This window comes from Ornithorhynchus anatinus, chromosome 10 (genome assembly GCF_004115215.2).
Source record: "Ornithorhynchus anatinus isolate Pmale09 chromosome 10, mOrnAna1.pri.v4, whole genome shotgun sequence".
Classification (NCBI taxonomy): domain Eukaryota; kingdom Metazoa; phylum Chordata; class Mammalia; order Monotremata; family Ornithorhynchidae; genus Ornithorhynchus; species Ornithorhynchus anatinus.
The window spans coordinates 52,995,813-53,008,989 of NC_041737.1; the positions used below are offsets into that span (position 1 = coordinate 52,995,813).

At 61.7% G+C, this 13,177-nt stretch overlaps 1 protein-coding gene across 1 annotated transcript; it reads right to left on the bottom strand.

The window, feature by feature from the left end:
* Positions 1 to 2,909: 2,909 nt before the first annotated feature.
* On the bottom strand, positions 2,910 to 6,435 carry NTN5 (netrin 5). Its single transcript, XM_029072889.2, has 6 exons — positions 5,754 to 6,435; positions 4,829 to 5,017; positions 4,301 to 4,450; positions 4,141 to 4,194; positions 3,617 to 3,697; positions 2,910 to 3,293 (listed from the first exon to the last, which is right to left on the bottom strand). Exons 1-6 carry the CDS (start codon positions 6,433 to 6,435, stop codon positions 2,929 to 2,931), a joined length of 1,521 nt encoding a protein of 506 aa, XP_028928722.1. The 3' UTR covers positions 2,910 to 2,928.
* Positions 6,436 to 13,177: the final 6,742 nt, after the last annotated feature.

Sequence of the window (13,177 nt, forward strand, 5' to 3'; positions counted from 1 at the left end):
GACCGGGGTCCTGCTGTAGCTGGGAATCCGGCAGCCTGAGCAGCCTGGGACCCCGAGCGGAGCCTCCGGGCCGGGCCGCCTGGGAATGGGAGGGCCTCGGATCTCCTCCAAATGGACCGTTATCCCCGTGGGCTCCCGGGACCCTCCGGCCGACCCACACCCACGCAGGGAGCTGCCCCACATGTCCAGAGCCCCCTCCCCCCCAAATTTCCTCCCCTTCCTGCCTAGCTCCAACTCCTCTTGGAGACTCAGGGGTTCTGGGCCCCATCCCCCCATTGCCTCCAATAATAATAACTGGTATTTATTAAGCGCTTACTACGTGCCAGGGTCCTGGGCGTCATCCCCCCCATTGGCTCCAATAATAATAACTGTGATATTTATTAAGCGCTTACAACGTGCCAGGGTACTGGGTCCCATCCCCCACATTGGCTCCAATAATACTGAGGTATTTGTTAAGCGCTTACTATGTGCCAGGCGCTGTACTAAGCGCTGGGACGGATACCGGCAAATCGGGTAGGACGCAGTCCCTGTCCCACATGATGATCATCGTTTTACGGTCTTTACACATGAGGGGCCGGAGGCCCGGACAAGCGAAGTGACTTGCCCAAGGGCATTCACCCGTCCCCAGCACCCCGAGGGCGGTGCTGCCTTAATTGGGGCTTGGGAGCGCCCGGATTCGGGGGGAAAGGCCCTGGGTGGCGTACGCCCAAGTGGCCACCGGAGGGCAGCAGCGAGCCAGGAGTTGGCGAGAGGCAGAGATGGAGAGAGACACAGAGACAGAGAGATGTGAGAGACACAGAGAGACAGGCAGAGGGGGAGACACCCCCAAAGAGTAGCTGGGGGGCGGGGGAGAAAGGGGTCTAGGGAGAGTGGAACTCCTTGGATTCTGCTCGGGTTGGGGGGAGTCCCGGGAACCCCCCTCCCCCCAGGACTCCTCCCCCAGGGCCCGGAGAGCCGGAAGGCAAGATCCTGGGCCAAGGTGGCAGCGGGAGCAGGTGGGGAATGTGTGCCAGTGTGCAGGGGCTGGAGATGAAGAGGGCTGGGGGCGCCTGGCCGGGGAGAGGAGGGGGGAAGGCAGCGGCTGGGGCCCCAGATGCTGATTTCACGGCGATTGGTCGCGGGCGCTGGGAACAAGGTTGGGGTCACAGGGAACACATGTCCCGCCACCCCCTCCGCCCCCTCCACCGGGGCCCCTAGCCCCTTTCATCTCCCCAGCCCAGCCCAGGCAGCCGAAGGCACCATCCCTGCCGCCCGACGCCCAGCTTCCCGGTCGGGCCCTCGGGTCCGGGTTCCAGGCTGACGCCATCTTGACTTCAGGAAACAAAAGACACAGAGCCACACTCAACAACCCTATAGGCATCGCCAGTCTGAGGCCTACATCCCTTCGGGAACAATCCAGACCAAGGCCCGAATCCCGACCGGGACCAATGGGACTGAAATGCCCCAATCTTACATCTGCTCGAGACTCTGAGGGTGATTTACTGAGTGCCGCTCTCACTCACGCTCTTCTCCCCGTCCGCCAAGGCCTGCTGGATCAGATGGCTGTTGTCCTTCCATTTCCTTTTCCCTCACCCCCTTCCCCACCCCCTCATCTGACTGCCATGCGCTCCATCCGGGCCTCTCATCTCTACCCCCTCTCCCTTTCCGGGTTCCTGGGGTCTCCAAATCTTGCTACACATTTACAAAGCCCCCAGAGTGGGGTGTGGAAAGTAGGGTGAATAGGGATCGGTCAACAATTTCCTCAGCGACAGGACAAGAGGGTACCAGTTGAGGCTTGAAGGATGCAGGTTCAAAACAAACTAAAGGAAAATCTTCACACGGCCGTAGGTAAATTACTTGGCTGTGTTCCCACAGAAGGTTGTGTGTACTGAAAATATCAATAGCTTCAAAAAGGGTGGGTGTCTGACAATCGTTTGCTGGTGGCAACGGTTAGGGATATTATAACCGCCTCACTGTTCCTCCAAGCACCTGGTTACCACAGTTATCATCAATCAGTGGTATTTATTGGCAATTACCATGTGCAGAGCACTGTACGAAACGCTTGAGCACCTACTATGTGCCATGCGCTGTTCTAAGTACTGGGGTAGATGCAAGATAATCGTGTTGGACCCAATCCACATCCCACATGGGGCTCCCAGTCTTAATCTCCATTTTACAGGTGAGGAAACTGAGGCACAGAGAAGTGAAGTGACTTGCTCAAGTTCACGCAGCAGACAAGTGGCAGAGCCAAGATTAGAACGCAGGTCTTTCTGACTCCTGCGTAAGTCGCTGCTCTGTGCCTCAGTTCCCTCATCTGCAAAAATGAGGATTCAATACCTTTCCTTCTTCCAACTCAGGTGGGGAACCCCAAGTGGGACCCCATTATCTTGCTCCAAGCCTCGCCCCAAGACCCCACCCCCAAAACCCACCCCAGCCTCGCCCCATGGCCCCGCCACCAACCCAGATCCAGGGGTCAGGGCTTGGGGTGGGGTTTGGAGGGGTAGCCGTGGTGCCAGTATTGGGGTACCGTTTGGGAGTGAGGTCGCGGGACAACTGGGTGGGGTTTGGGGGCGGGACCAAGGGGCAGAGCTTGGGGGGGGGATGGGGGTGTGAGCGGGTTGTTGGGGGCAGGGCTTTGGGCAGGGCTAGGGGACGGGGCCACGGGGCAGGGCTTCGAGGCAGGTGCGAAGGCGGGAGGCTGTAGGCCTGCCCCACCTTAGCCGCAGTTAGGAACGTCACCGGAGCTTGGGGTTGGTGATCGGCCGCGCCTCCTGGCAAGGGGGCTGCCAGGCCGGAGGGACCCCTGGGCACTGCCAACCCCAGCTCCCTTCCCCGGGTCCCCTCTCCCGCCCGCCCTGCAGCAAGGAAGGCGCCAAGGCCGAGTCGCCCAAAGCCCCGTCTTTATTGCCCCCCCACCCCCGGGCCCGGGGAGGCGGCGTCGGGGCGAGGTCAGAGGTCAGGGGCGGACGGGGTTCGGCCGGGTCCCGCCGGGCGGCAGCCGCCCCGCCGCTCCTCCTGCTGCAGCTGCCGCAGTTTCCGCGCCCAGCCCGGCCTCCAGGGCAGCGCCAGCCCGTGCCGGTCCAGCACGAGGCGCGACGGGTCCGGCCCGCCCGCCGCGCTGCCCAGCAGCAGGTAGGTGCCCCCGGGGCTTAGGCGGAGGCAGCCGCAGGTCAGGTCCCGCCGGGGGACCCAGGCGTCCTGCTCCCCGCGCCGCACCGCCTCCCGCCGCTGCTTGTAGACGGCCAGCACCCGGGCTCCCAGGCGCCACCAGGCGGCCCCGGACGGAACGGCAGACTCGATCCGCGCCCGCAGCACTGCGTGCGGAACCGGGGGGAGGGGGGGGGGGCGGGGTCAGGGGGGCGCCCTCTGGCGGGGACGGGACGGCTGTGCATGCCGCTCTCCGCCGCTGCGCGCCTGGGGGTCCGGGCAGCCTCTCGGGGTGGCCGGGGGCTGTCTCCGCTGCGGACTGTCAGACCCAGCGCTTAGTACAGCGCTCTGCACACAGTAAGCGCTCAAGAAACTGACTGAACTACGATTGAATGAGGGGGAGGCGGAGTCTGAGGGCAAAGGGGCGGGTGGGGGGGGGTGGTAACCCGACGCCCGGGCCCGGGATGAGGAGGGGTGGGGAGGTGTTCACCGTAGTCTTGCTGACAGTATCTCTGCAGACTCATGTGGACTCGGGTGTAGGAGGCATTACAGTGGCTTTGGCACGTAGGATCTGGGGAGAAAGACTGTAAGCTCGTTGAGGGCTTACGGAGATCGATCGATTCTGTTTCACTGTACTCTCCCGCTCTGCACACGGTATGAGCTCAATAAATACCACCGAATGAGAAGGGAAGCTGCAGGGGTGGAGCCTACTCTTCCACGTCTTTTTCTACCCCTCCCCAGCCTCCCCCTCCTCCCGCCCCTCCCCTTCCCCTAGCCCCCCTGCTTTCTCAGGATCCGAGTATCCCATGTCTCCCCCTTCCTCAAGTCCCATTACCCTTGGGAGCCCAGGATTCCAGCCACCAGCCCCACCGCCTCACGAGGGACAACCTGATTCCCCTGTATCTACCCCAGCGCTTAGAACAGTGCTCTGCGCAAAGTAAGCGCTTAACAAACGCCAACATCTTACCTGCTAGCCAGCAGCCTTCCCCCTAGGGGATCCCAAGCAGCCCATACCTGTGCTGTATTCGCCTGGAGTGGTAACTGTTGTTGTCAGAATCTCTGGAATCCCTGAGAGAGACAGAGGCAGAGAGAGAGAAAGAGAGAGCCAGCCATCAGAACCAGCAGGCCTCTCAAGCTTCCCGCCCTTGCTGCCCTCCGAGCCCCGGGCACTCACGCTGACAGGGCAGCCGGGCAGAGCGGCTCTGCTGGTAGCCCTGGGCACAGCGGCTGCAGGTCAGCCCCGTCACCCCCGGCTTGCACTGACACTGACCGCTGGTCTGGTTGCAGACTCCCCCGATGGCCCCGATGGGGTGGCACTGGCAAGCTGGAGGGGGCGTGGGACAGGGGGGTTAATCATCAATAGACTGTGGTACGCGGAAAGCGCGTACTCCGCACCAAACACTGTGGGAAGCGCTGGGGAAGGAACAGTATAAGCAGATGGGATGTGGTCCCTGGCCCGCATGGGACTCACGGGCTAAGGGAGAGGGAGGATCGGCCCTGAATCCCCGTTTCACCGAGGAGGAAACCGAGTCAAAGGGCAATTGAGTGACTGTGATTCTCCCAAGGCCACACAGCAGGTAAGCGGTGGAGCCAGGACTAGAACCCAGGGCTTCTTCCTCCCAGCCCCGGGCACCGGGCCGGGCTGCTCCAGGTCAGAAGGCCCGCCCTGATCTCAGGCCTTCCCCGCCCCCCCGCCCCTGACCTCGACAGGCTCTGCGGCTGGTCATCGGCTGGGCCGGATCCCTCTTGTAGCCCGCTTGGCAGTAGTGGCAGTGCCGCCCAGCTGTGTGGTGGCGACAGTGCTGACAAACGCCCCCGCTCCTCCTGCCCGACATGTGATAGACCTCTGCGTTGAAGCGGCAGCGGCGGGAGTGTCGGTTACAGGTGCACGCTGGAATCATCAGGGGCAGGAGAGGAGTATGTGGGGGGGCAACGACCTCTGACCCTCGGGCTCCCTCCGGTCACTCCCCCCAGCCTCCCTTTCAACCTCTCTTTCACTCCCCTCAGCTCCTTAATTCCCCACACTTGCTCCCTCCTCTCCCAAGCCACAACAGCCCCGGGGAGTGAGGGAACCGCCGTCCTTGGGGCCCGCGAGAGGAGGGAGGCCGGAGTTGCCGCAGGAAGGCCAGAGGTGAAAGTCAAGAAAGGACTGCCCAACTGACGGGAGGTGCTGGGGTGTGGTCCCTGGGGTGAGGTACGATGGAGAAACATGGGAGGATGACCACCGGCGAGCTGAGGGACTGGAAAGCCCATCGGTCCAGAGGTAGCCCCTCCCGGAGACCCAGGACCTTTTACAGCCCAAGGGAGAGAATGGAATGGCGAGGGTGGGGTGGGGGTACGTCCCGGGGGTTGGGGAGGGGGAGACCGAGGGAGAGAATGGAATGGAGTGGGTGGGGATGCAGCCCCGGGGGTTGGGGAGGGGGGACCGAGGGAGAGAATGGGATGGCATGAGGGGGGTACATCCCGGGGGGTCGAGGGAGGAAAGGAGGGTGGGGGGGTTGGTGGGGAGAGGGGTCGGGACCCCGAGGGAGAGAATGGAAGGGAGTGGGGAGGGACGGGCCGCCCCCTCTGTCCCCCTGCCCCCCGGGCCCGTGGTTCCAGAGGCAGGTCAGGCCCCGCAGACTCACGGTGGCAGGGGTGGGGGTGTCGAGGCGTGGCGGGCCTCCAGGGCCGGTCTCGGTGGGTGGGCCGGCAATCCTGGCAGCCCGGGCCGGCCGTGTGGTGGCGGCAGCGGCAGCGCGGGGGCCGGGCGCGGGCGGCGCAGCGGGCGGCGTGCCCGTGGCACTGGCACCGGCCCCGCACCCTGATGTCGCCCAGCCGCGGCCCGGCCGGGCCCAGCTCGGCCCGCACGTGCGTGGCCGGAGGGCCCCCAGGGGAGCCCGGCGGGGCCCGGAAGGCCACGACCCCCGCCCCCTCCCGGGCCGGGCCGCCCCCGAAGGGTCTCCAGCCCCGGCCGCCGTCCCCCGAGAGGGACAGGAGGAGGAGCGGGACGGGCGGGCGCGGGGAGCAGAAGCGGAGGCGGACGGAGGCCAGCAGGAAGGGTCCCCCCAGGGCCAGGGTGAGGTTGGCGGCGGGGACCGGGCCCTCCGCCCCCCGCCCACAGGCCGGACGGCCGCCGGCCGCCCCGGGAGGCGGGGGGCAGGACGGGCGAGGCCCGCAGGAGCCCGAGGCCCCGGCCAGGCGGATGGGGGGCGGGAGGCAGAAGCGAGGCCGGCCTCGGCCGTCGTGGCAGGGGTCCGCGGGGGCCGGCCGCACCCAAAGCAGCAGCAGCAGCAGCGGCAGGAGGCCGAGGGCGGAGGCCGCGGACATGGTGGGACCTGGGGGTGGGGGGCGACAAGAGGCAGGGCCGACCGTCACCGGCTCTGTCCAGCCTCGGGACGGGAGGAGGGGCCCGGCCCGCAGAGCCCGCCGCCGATCAGGCAGAGGGAGGCCGGACCGGAGGCAACCAGGGAGAGGAGCTTTCGCAGGAGGGGACGGGGGAAGGGCCCGAGAGAGGCACGATAATCATACGACGAAGAAGAATGACATCTGGGGGGCCCTTACTATGTGCCAAACACCTTTCCGAGCTCTGCGAGAGATGCAAGCTAAGTGCTCGCTAGGTCCCAAGCACTGTTCTAAGCGCTGCGGTAGATACAAGGCGTTTTGTTAAGCGCTCACTATGTGCCAAGCACTGTCCTAAGCGCTGGGGTAGATACGGGGTATTTGTTTAGCGCTTACTAGATGCCAAGCACTGTTCTCAGCGCTGCGGTAGACAGAAGGTATTTGTTAAGCCCTTACTAGGTGCCAAACACTGTTCTGAGCTCTAGGGTACCTAGAAGGTAATCGGGTTGTCCCACGTGGGGCTCACAGTCTTCATCCCCATTTTACAGAGGAGATAACTGGCACAGAGAAGTTAAGTGGCTTGCCCAAGGTCACCCAGCACGAGTGGCGGAGGCAGGATTAGAACCCAAGTCCTCTGACTCCCAAGCCCGTGCTCTGAAGAGGCGGGACTTCAGCGTCACTCCCCAGTGTCCAAGCACAGCCAAGGGGCAAGTCAAGGGGCAGAGATGGAGACAGGCTCCAAGAAAGAGACTGAGCAGAGAGGAATAAGGCAGACTCCCTTCCTTGAGGAACTGGCGGCCCCAAGGAGGTCAGAGTCAGAGGACAGACAGAATGCACCAGTGACAGGAACCTGGAGCCAGAGAAAGAACAGACAGTTTGGGTCACAGACTCCAGAGACACCTTGAACCCCCACAATTGCAGAGGTACGGATGGCAAGGTGGGGGCGGGGGGAGCCCGGATGGGCCAGAGTCAGGGGGAATTCAGGAAAGGCCGCCTGGAGGAGGTGGATCTTTATGGGAAGTCTGAAGAAAGAGAGGGATGCGGTTGGGGAGGAGAGGGAGGAAGAGGAGGAGGGATTTAGGGAGGGAGGGCATGCCAGGCAGCGGGAATGGTATACCTGATAATTCCAAGGAAGGAAAGTTGGGGGTGGGCTCGGGGGGTGGGGAGCAGAGACAATGAGCCGAAGGATGTAACAGACCGGGACAGAGGGTGGAGTCTAAAAGTCCGTAGTCAGAAGTTTCACTGGCGTGTGACGGGCAACAGGAACTACTTTCCACTTTTAGAGATGGGAGGGTTAGGAGCAGACAACCCTGGCTAGAGTGGGTTCGCTCATTCATTCATTCGATCCTATTTACTGAGCGATTACTGTGGGCAGAGCACCGTATTAGCGCTTGGGAGAGTACACTATAACAGTAAATAGACACATTCTCTGCCCACAGTGAGTTTGCTGTCTGGAATGGATTCGAACTTCTTGCTGCAGGATGGATCGGATCAGGGGTATCTGGGAGGGAAGAGGGCGTTGGGGATGTGTGGGTGTGAGTGAATGTGTGTGAGCATCCGTGTGTATGTAGGCAATGGGGAGGGATTTCCAGAAATCCTATGCTTCCTGAAGGTGGTGGCCTTGATCTGGTGAGGGAGGAAAACAGCCGATGGGGCAAGAAGGTTATGCTCAGCCTAAAGGAGGGTATGGGAAAAGGCTCAGAGGCAGGACAGGAGGTGTGTGTGTGTGTGTGTTGAGGGGGGTGGTCAGAGAATCAATCCGTTATGTACTGTATGTAGAGCACTGTACTGCGTGCTTGCGAGAATATGGGAGAATGAGAAGACACGATTCCTGCCCTCGAGGAGCTTCCTGGAAAGAATCGAGGAGTTGAGGGCCGAGGATAAAGGAGCAGGAAGGGTTGTGGTGTGAGAGTTGGGGGGGGGTGCGGGGAATTCGGGGAGAGGGCCAGCTCCGATGGTCAGGGTCAACGTGGATCTGCAGAGCCGGCAGGGGGCGGGGAGAAGCAGGAGGCCAAGCTCGTAACCGGTGATTTTAGTAGGAGGGAGAGGAGGGGAGGATAGGCAAACCAGTTTTTTTGCTTTAATGGTATTTGTTAAACGCTTATTGTGTGCTAGAACTTAACAAATACCGTCATTATTATTATTATTACTAAGCACTGGGGTAGATACAAACTAATCAGGTTGGACACAGCCCCTGTCCCAAGTGGGGCTCGCAGTCTTAATCCCCATTTTACAGATAAGGAAACTGAGGCACAGACAACTGCAAGTGATTTGCCCAAGGTCACATAGCAGACAAGTAGTGGAGCCGGGATTAGAACCCAAGTCCTCTGACTCCCAGGCCCGGTATTTATCCACTAGGTCACGCTGCTTCTCGTGGCAGCTTCCAGCTCTGGCCTCTGCAGCAAGGGCAGCGTTCACCTAGGGGAGCCCCTCAGCCAGTGACCGGGAAAGGGGGGGACACCCACGGGAGCCCAGAGAGATTATAGGGGAGGAGCAGGGCCTGGCCAAAGGCAGGGAGACGGACTCTTGAGGAGTTGAGGTGATCAAGGAATCGGGGAGGGGGGAAGAGGAAAAGACAGCCACTGCAGAGAAGGAAGTAACTCAAAGAGGGGTGAAGAGGGGAGTGGTGGATGGGGGTGGGGAAATAGATGCAATCCCCCAACCCAAGTCCTCTAGCCCCCACTCTCCTCCCCCATCTCACCTAGTACAACCTTCAGGAAGGGACCCAGGCACCCCACCCCAGCGCCTGCTCTCCTCAGGTGAGAGCTGCGGGAAAGGAGGAGAGGAGAGGGTTAAAGGGCGGTATGAGCTAATCCAGTCCGTGACAGGGGTGTGGAGAGAGAAGTTAGGGCCCCACGTGGGAACCGGCCCTCCAGATCTGATCCGGGGGGGCTCAGGGATTTGGGGACGGAGGCCTCTTGCCTCTGATTCCCCCGCCCCCCCATAGCTTCCCCACCCTGGGACCTTCTGCTTTCTCTGCCTCAGTCCGTCTCCCTCTCTTTCTCCCTGTCTCTCTTTGTACGGTTCTCTCTGTCTCTTTTTCTCCCCGACCTCCCCAGCACTCTCACTGGTCACATCTCTGGCCTATCTCTCTGACTCTGGCGGGGGTCTGTGTCTGCCTCTCCTCCCCCCCTTCCCTTCACCGCCAACCCCCCACCTCCAAAACCGACACCCTGACAGATAGCCGGGGGTGTTAAGCCTGGGATTACCTTTAGCTAAATTCTCGATTTCGCCTGCGTTCCTTCCCCCCCGGGTTATGTAAACAATTGGTCACCCCAGATGGAGTATTTTCTTCACTCAGGAAGAGGAGAAAAGAAAGTCGGACTGGGAGGCAAGACGCTTGAGTCCCTGGAAGGAGCAAGGGCTGGGGGAAGTGAGACCCGAGTGAAAAATAGGGGCTTGGGGGGTGGGGGAGGGAGCGGGTTGCTGGGCCTGGAACACCTGTGTTCTGAAGGTGTGTGGAGGGGAGGGGGCAGGAGCTTGGGGGGGGGTGTCACAGGGGCTGAGGAGGTGCGATGCCCAGATCCTGGAAGGAAACCCACCCGGCTGAGCCCCCAATTTTGTCGATTTGTTGGTTCTCTGAGTGGGGTGACCCGGCCAGGGTGAGTTTAGGGCCTTCCTCCTAGTCCGCTCGCCGCCCTCGGGGTACCCCCCCCCGGGCGATGTCACCCCCGTGGTCTTGGTGTCACCTTACCCCTTAGCCCCCAGCGCTCCGTCTGATTCCCCCATCTGCTCCCGGGGCCCGAGAGGGGGCTGTGGGGGTGGGATCTGGGATTGGGGGAGGGGGAGAGCCAGAAGCTCAGGACACCTGGGACCCTCGAAGGAGCTGAGCCCCTAATACTCTCCCCAAACCACCCGCCAGTTCCCCACCGGCTCCCAGGGCCGGTCCCTGCCCCGTAGCCGCCCCCTCTCCCGACCTCCTACCCCCAAAGTCACCCTCGAGGGTCCCGGCCTTTCCTCCCCCTCTCTCCCCAAACCGTCAGTTCCACACCTGCAGGACGAACGCCGGGTCCCTCCGGTCGCCTTCGGTGTGAGCCCAGGCCGGGGTCGGGGGCGGGAAGGCGGACGGGGGGCCTGGGTGTGGCCGCCTGGAGGGGTGGCAAGGGGGCTCTGACATCATTCTCCAGCCCCGCGCCTGATTTCACGGACGGGTCGGGCGTTCCCGCCGCCGCCGAGCAGATGTTCCCGCCGTTCCCGGCCCGAGACGACGGACGTCGACTCTCCTCGCAGCCCGGGAATCAGGCGCCATCTTTGGCCCCCGGGACCCAGGCGTCCCGGCTCCAGCCCCCACTCCCCTCCGCCTCTAAACTTCTCCCCTCCGCAGTTCGGGTCCCCAACCCGCCCCCCACCAGGGATCCCGGCCTTCTGCCTCCCTGCCTCCGGGGGGGCCGTGGGAAAGATCTCCAGGGGCTTCCCCTTGCGTGCAATCTTACTGTCCTTAAGGACTTGTCGTATTGTGCCCAGCTGGGCATTTACGCGCGTGGCCGGGGCCCTGAGGGGTCTGGGGGAGACCTGCCATCTGAGGACCCCGGGGTCTCTCTGCTCATTTTCTGGGAAGTGTGGGAGGGGGTGGGGACTTTATCTTGGAGTTGGGGGAGGTCTCTGCCCCCACACTGGCCCCGAGAGAAGTCCGAGAAGAGTCTGCGAGGCCGACCGCAGGCAACGAGAATGCGGGTCCCCCCGAACCCCGACAATCCCTCCGGAGCCCCACCCCTCCCGGCCTCTGGCGACCCACCTCCCTCCCCGCTCGCCGGCCGAGGGGGTCAGCGTTGGCCGAGGTTGCCCCGGGGCGAAGAGAAGCCAACGCGGTGAGAAAGCAGCTGGGCCCGGCCACGGTCCTGGATTTATTACCGTCGCTGACGATGCTGCAGCTGGAAACGGGGCCCGGTGGACTCTCGGAAGCCCAACGGAGGCCGAACCGAGGCCGGGAGCGACCTCCCCGGGGACCCCCCCCAACCCCGACCCAGGACCTTGCCGGGCCCGGGCAGAAGGACCGGCGCGGTGACCCCTGCTTTACGCGGCGGCCGGGCTGGACTTTCCAAGGCCCCGGGGGAAGGAGAGCGGGCCCACGCGGTAGGCGAATTTGGGCTTCTCGCCTTTCTCCGCCCCTCGGTTCCCCTTCTCCTCCGCGCCCTTTCTAATTGCCTAGGGCTGAGGGCCTCTGGTCTGTGTCAGGTGTCGGTTGGTCCCTAATGAACGCTAATTCCAGCAGGCCTTCCTAATGCCGGTCCCGCATTTCGATCGATCCATCAATCAGCGGCTTATATTGAGCTCCGAGCAGCGGGCCTATGCTACAGATGAGTGGCGGGGGAACTAGCGGCAAATAGTATTGCGTTAGATGGATTATTCTGGGAACGAATTCATTCATTCAATCGTACTTATTGAGCGCTTACTATATTCAGAGCACTGTTCTAAGCGCTTGGAAAGTACAATACGACAATAAAGAGAGACAATCCCTGCCCACTACGGGCTCACAGTATGGGGGTTGGGGGGAGACAGACACCAATACAAGTAAACAGGCATTCTCGATGCGGGCCGCGCTGGAGATAGTTTACAAGAATCCCAACGGTTATGAAAACGGGCGTCCTGAGGTCCAGGGATGGACACGGTAGATCCGGTTATTCACCAGGACGTTGTTTGCCGTGACACAGGCCCTGTTGGGCTCTAATCAGCTATTTATTTCTCTTGAGAAAATGAATGTTAATAAAAGCAACTTCGAGTCATAACTAGTATTTAAAGGCTAGATGATGGTGATAATGAATGCAAAAGAAAAATACTAGCAAGTGGCTCCAGTTAAACTGTTAAGGACGCCCCCAGCTCGGGAGGGAAACTGGCGGGAGACGTCTAGGAGGAGGGAAGTGCCGAAAAACCTTGTTGAAAGGAATCCCGGTGCCCGATCGCCAAAACTGTAATCAGTGACACGAATGTTCATTCATTCATTCAATCGCATTTATTGAGCGCTTACTGTGTGCAGAGCACTGTATTAAGCGCTTCACCGCGGGGGTCGTCACTCTCGAGAGAGACAAAGAGTTGATTAATTTTCCAGTTTTGAATCCGGCCCTTTCAACCGAACCGCCGGGCCTGGCGCTGTAACGGATCCGCGGGTTCAATAATTATTATTGTTATTATCATGGCACTTGTTAAGCGCTTACTTTGTGCCTTGCACTGTTCTAAGCGTTGGGGTGGATACAAGTTAATCAGGTTGGACACGGTCCATGTCCCTCATGGGGCTCACAGTCTTAATCCCCATTTTCCAGATGAGGTAACTGAGGCCCAAAGAAGACGTGACTTGCCCGAAGTCACACAGCAGGCATGTGGTGGATCCGGGATTAGAATCCGTGACCTTCTGACTCCCAGGCCCGTGCTCTATCCCAATCAATCAGTGGTGTTCATCGAACACTTGCTGTGTGTGGAACACTGTAGTAGGCGCTCGGGAGAGTTGGGAAACGCGATCCCTGCCGACGGTGAGGTTCAGCAGAGAAGGGCGAGGCTGCCCGGGAGTAGGGCGGGCATTGGAGCACCGAGGGTCCTGCAGGAACCCCGGCGTCCTGGAAAGCGCTGCCCGGCGGGATCCGACGGGGGGTGGGAGGGTCGGGGGAGACTCACCACCCTCAGAGACGATCGCTGGGGCTGGAACCGCGCGGTAACTCGGTGAAGAGGAAGAAGAGGAGACCCGCTGGCCACCCCAGCAATCCCCCCTTGTATAACACGGGTGCCCCACCCGCCGGAT

Excerpts from the sequence above, each read along its gene's own strand:
- NTN5 (XM_029072889.2), bottom strand. The coding sequence starts at position 6,435 with ATGTCCGCGGCCTCCGCCCTCGGCCTCCTGCCGCTGCTGCTGCTGCTG. Across the intron at positions 5,018-5,753 it reads ACACCCCCACCCCTGCCACC|CGTGCACCTGTAACCGACAC; the intron begins GTGAGTCTGCGG and ends TGATGATTCCAG. Across the intron at positions 3,698-4,140 it reads TCCAGGCGAATACAGCACAG|ATCCTACGTGCCAAAGCCAC; the intron begins GTATGGGCTGCT and ends CTTTCTCCCCAG.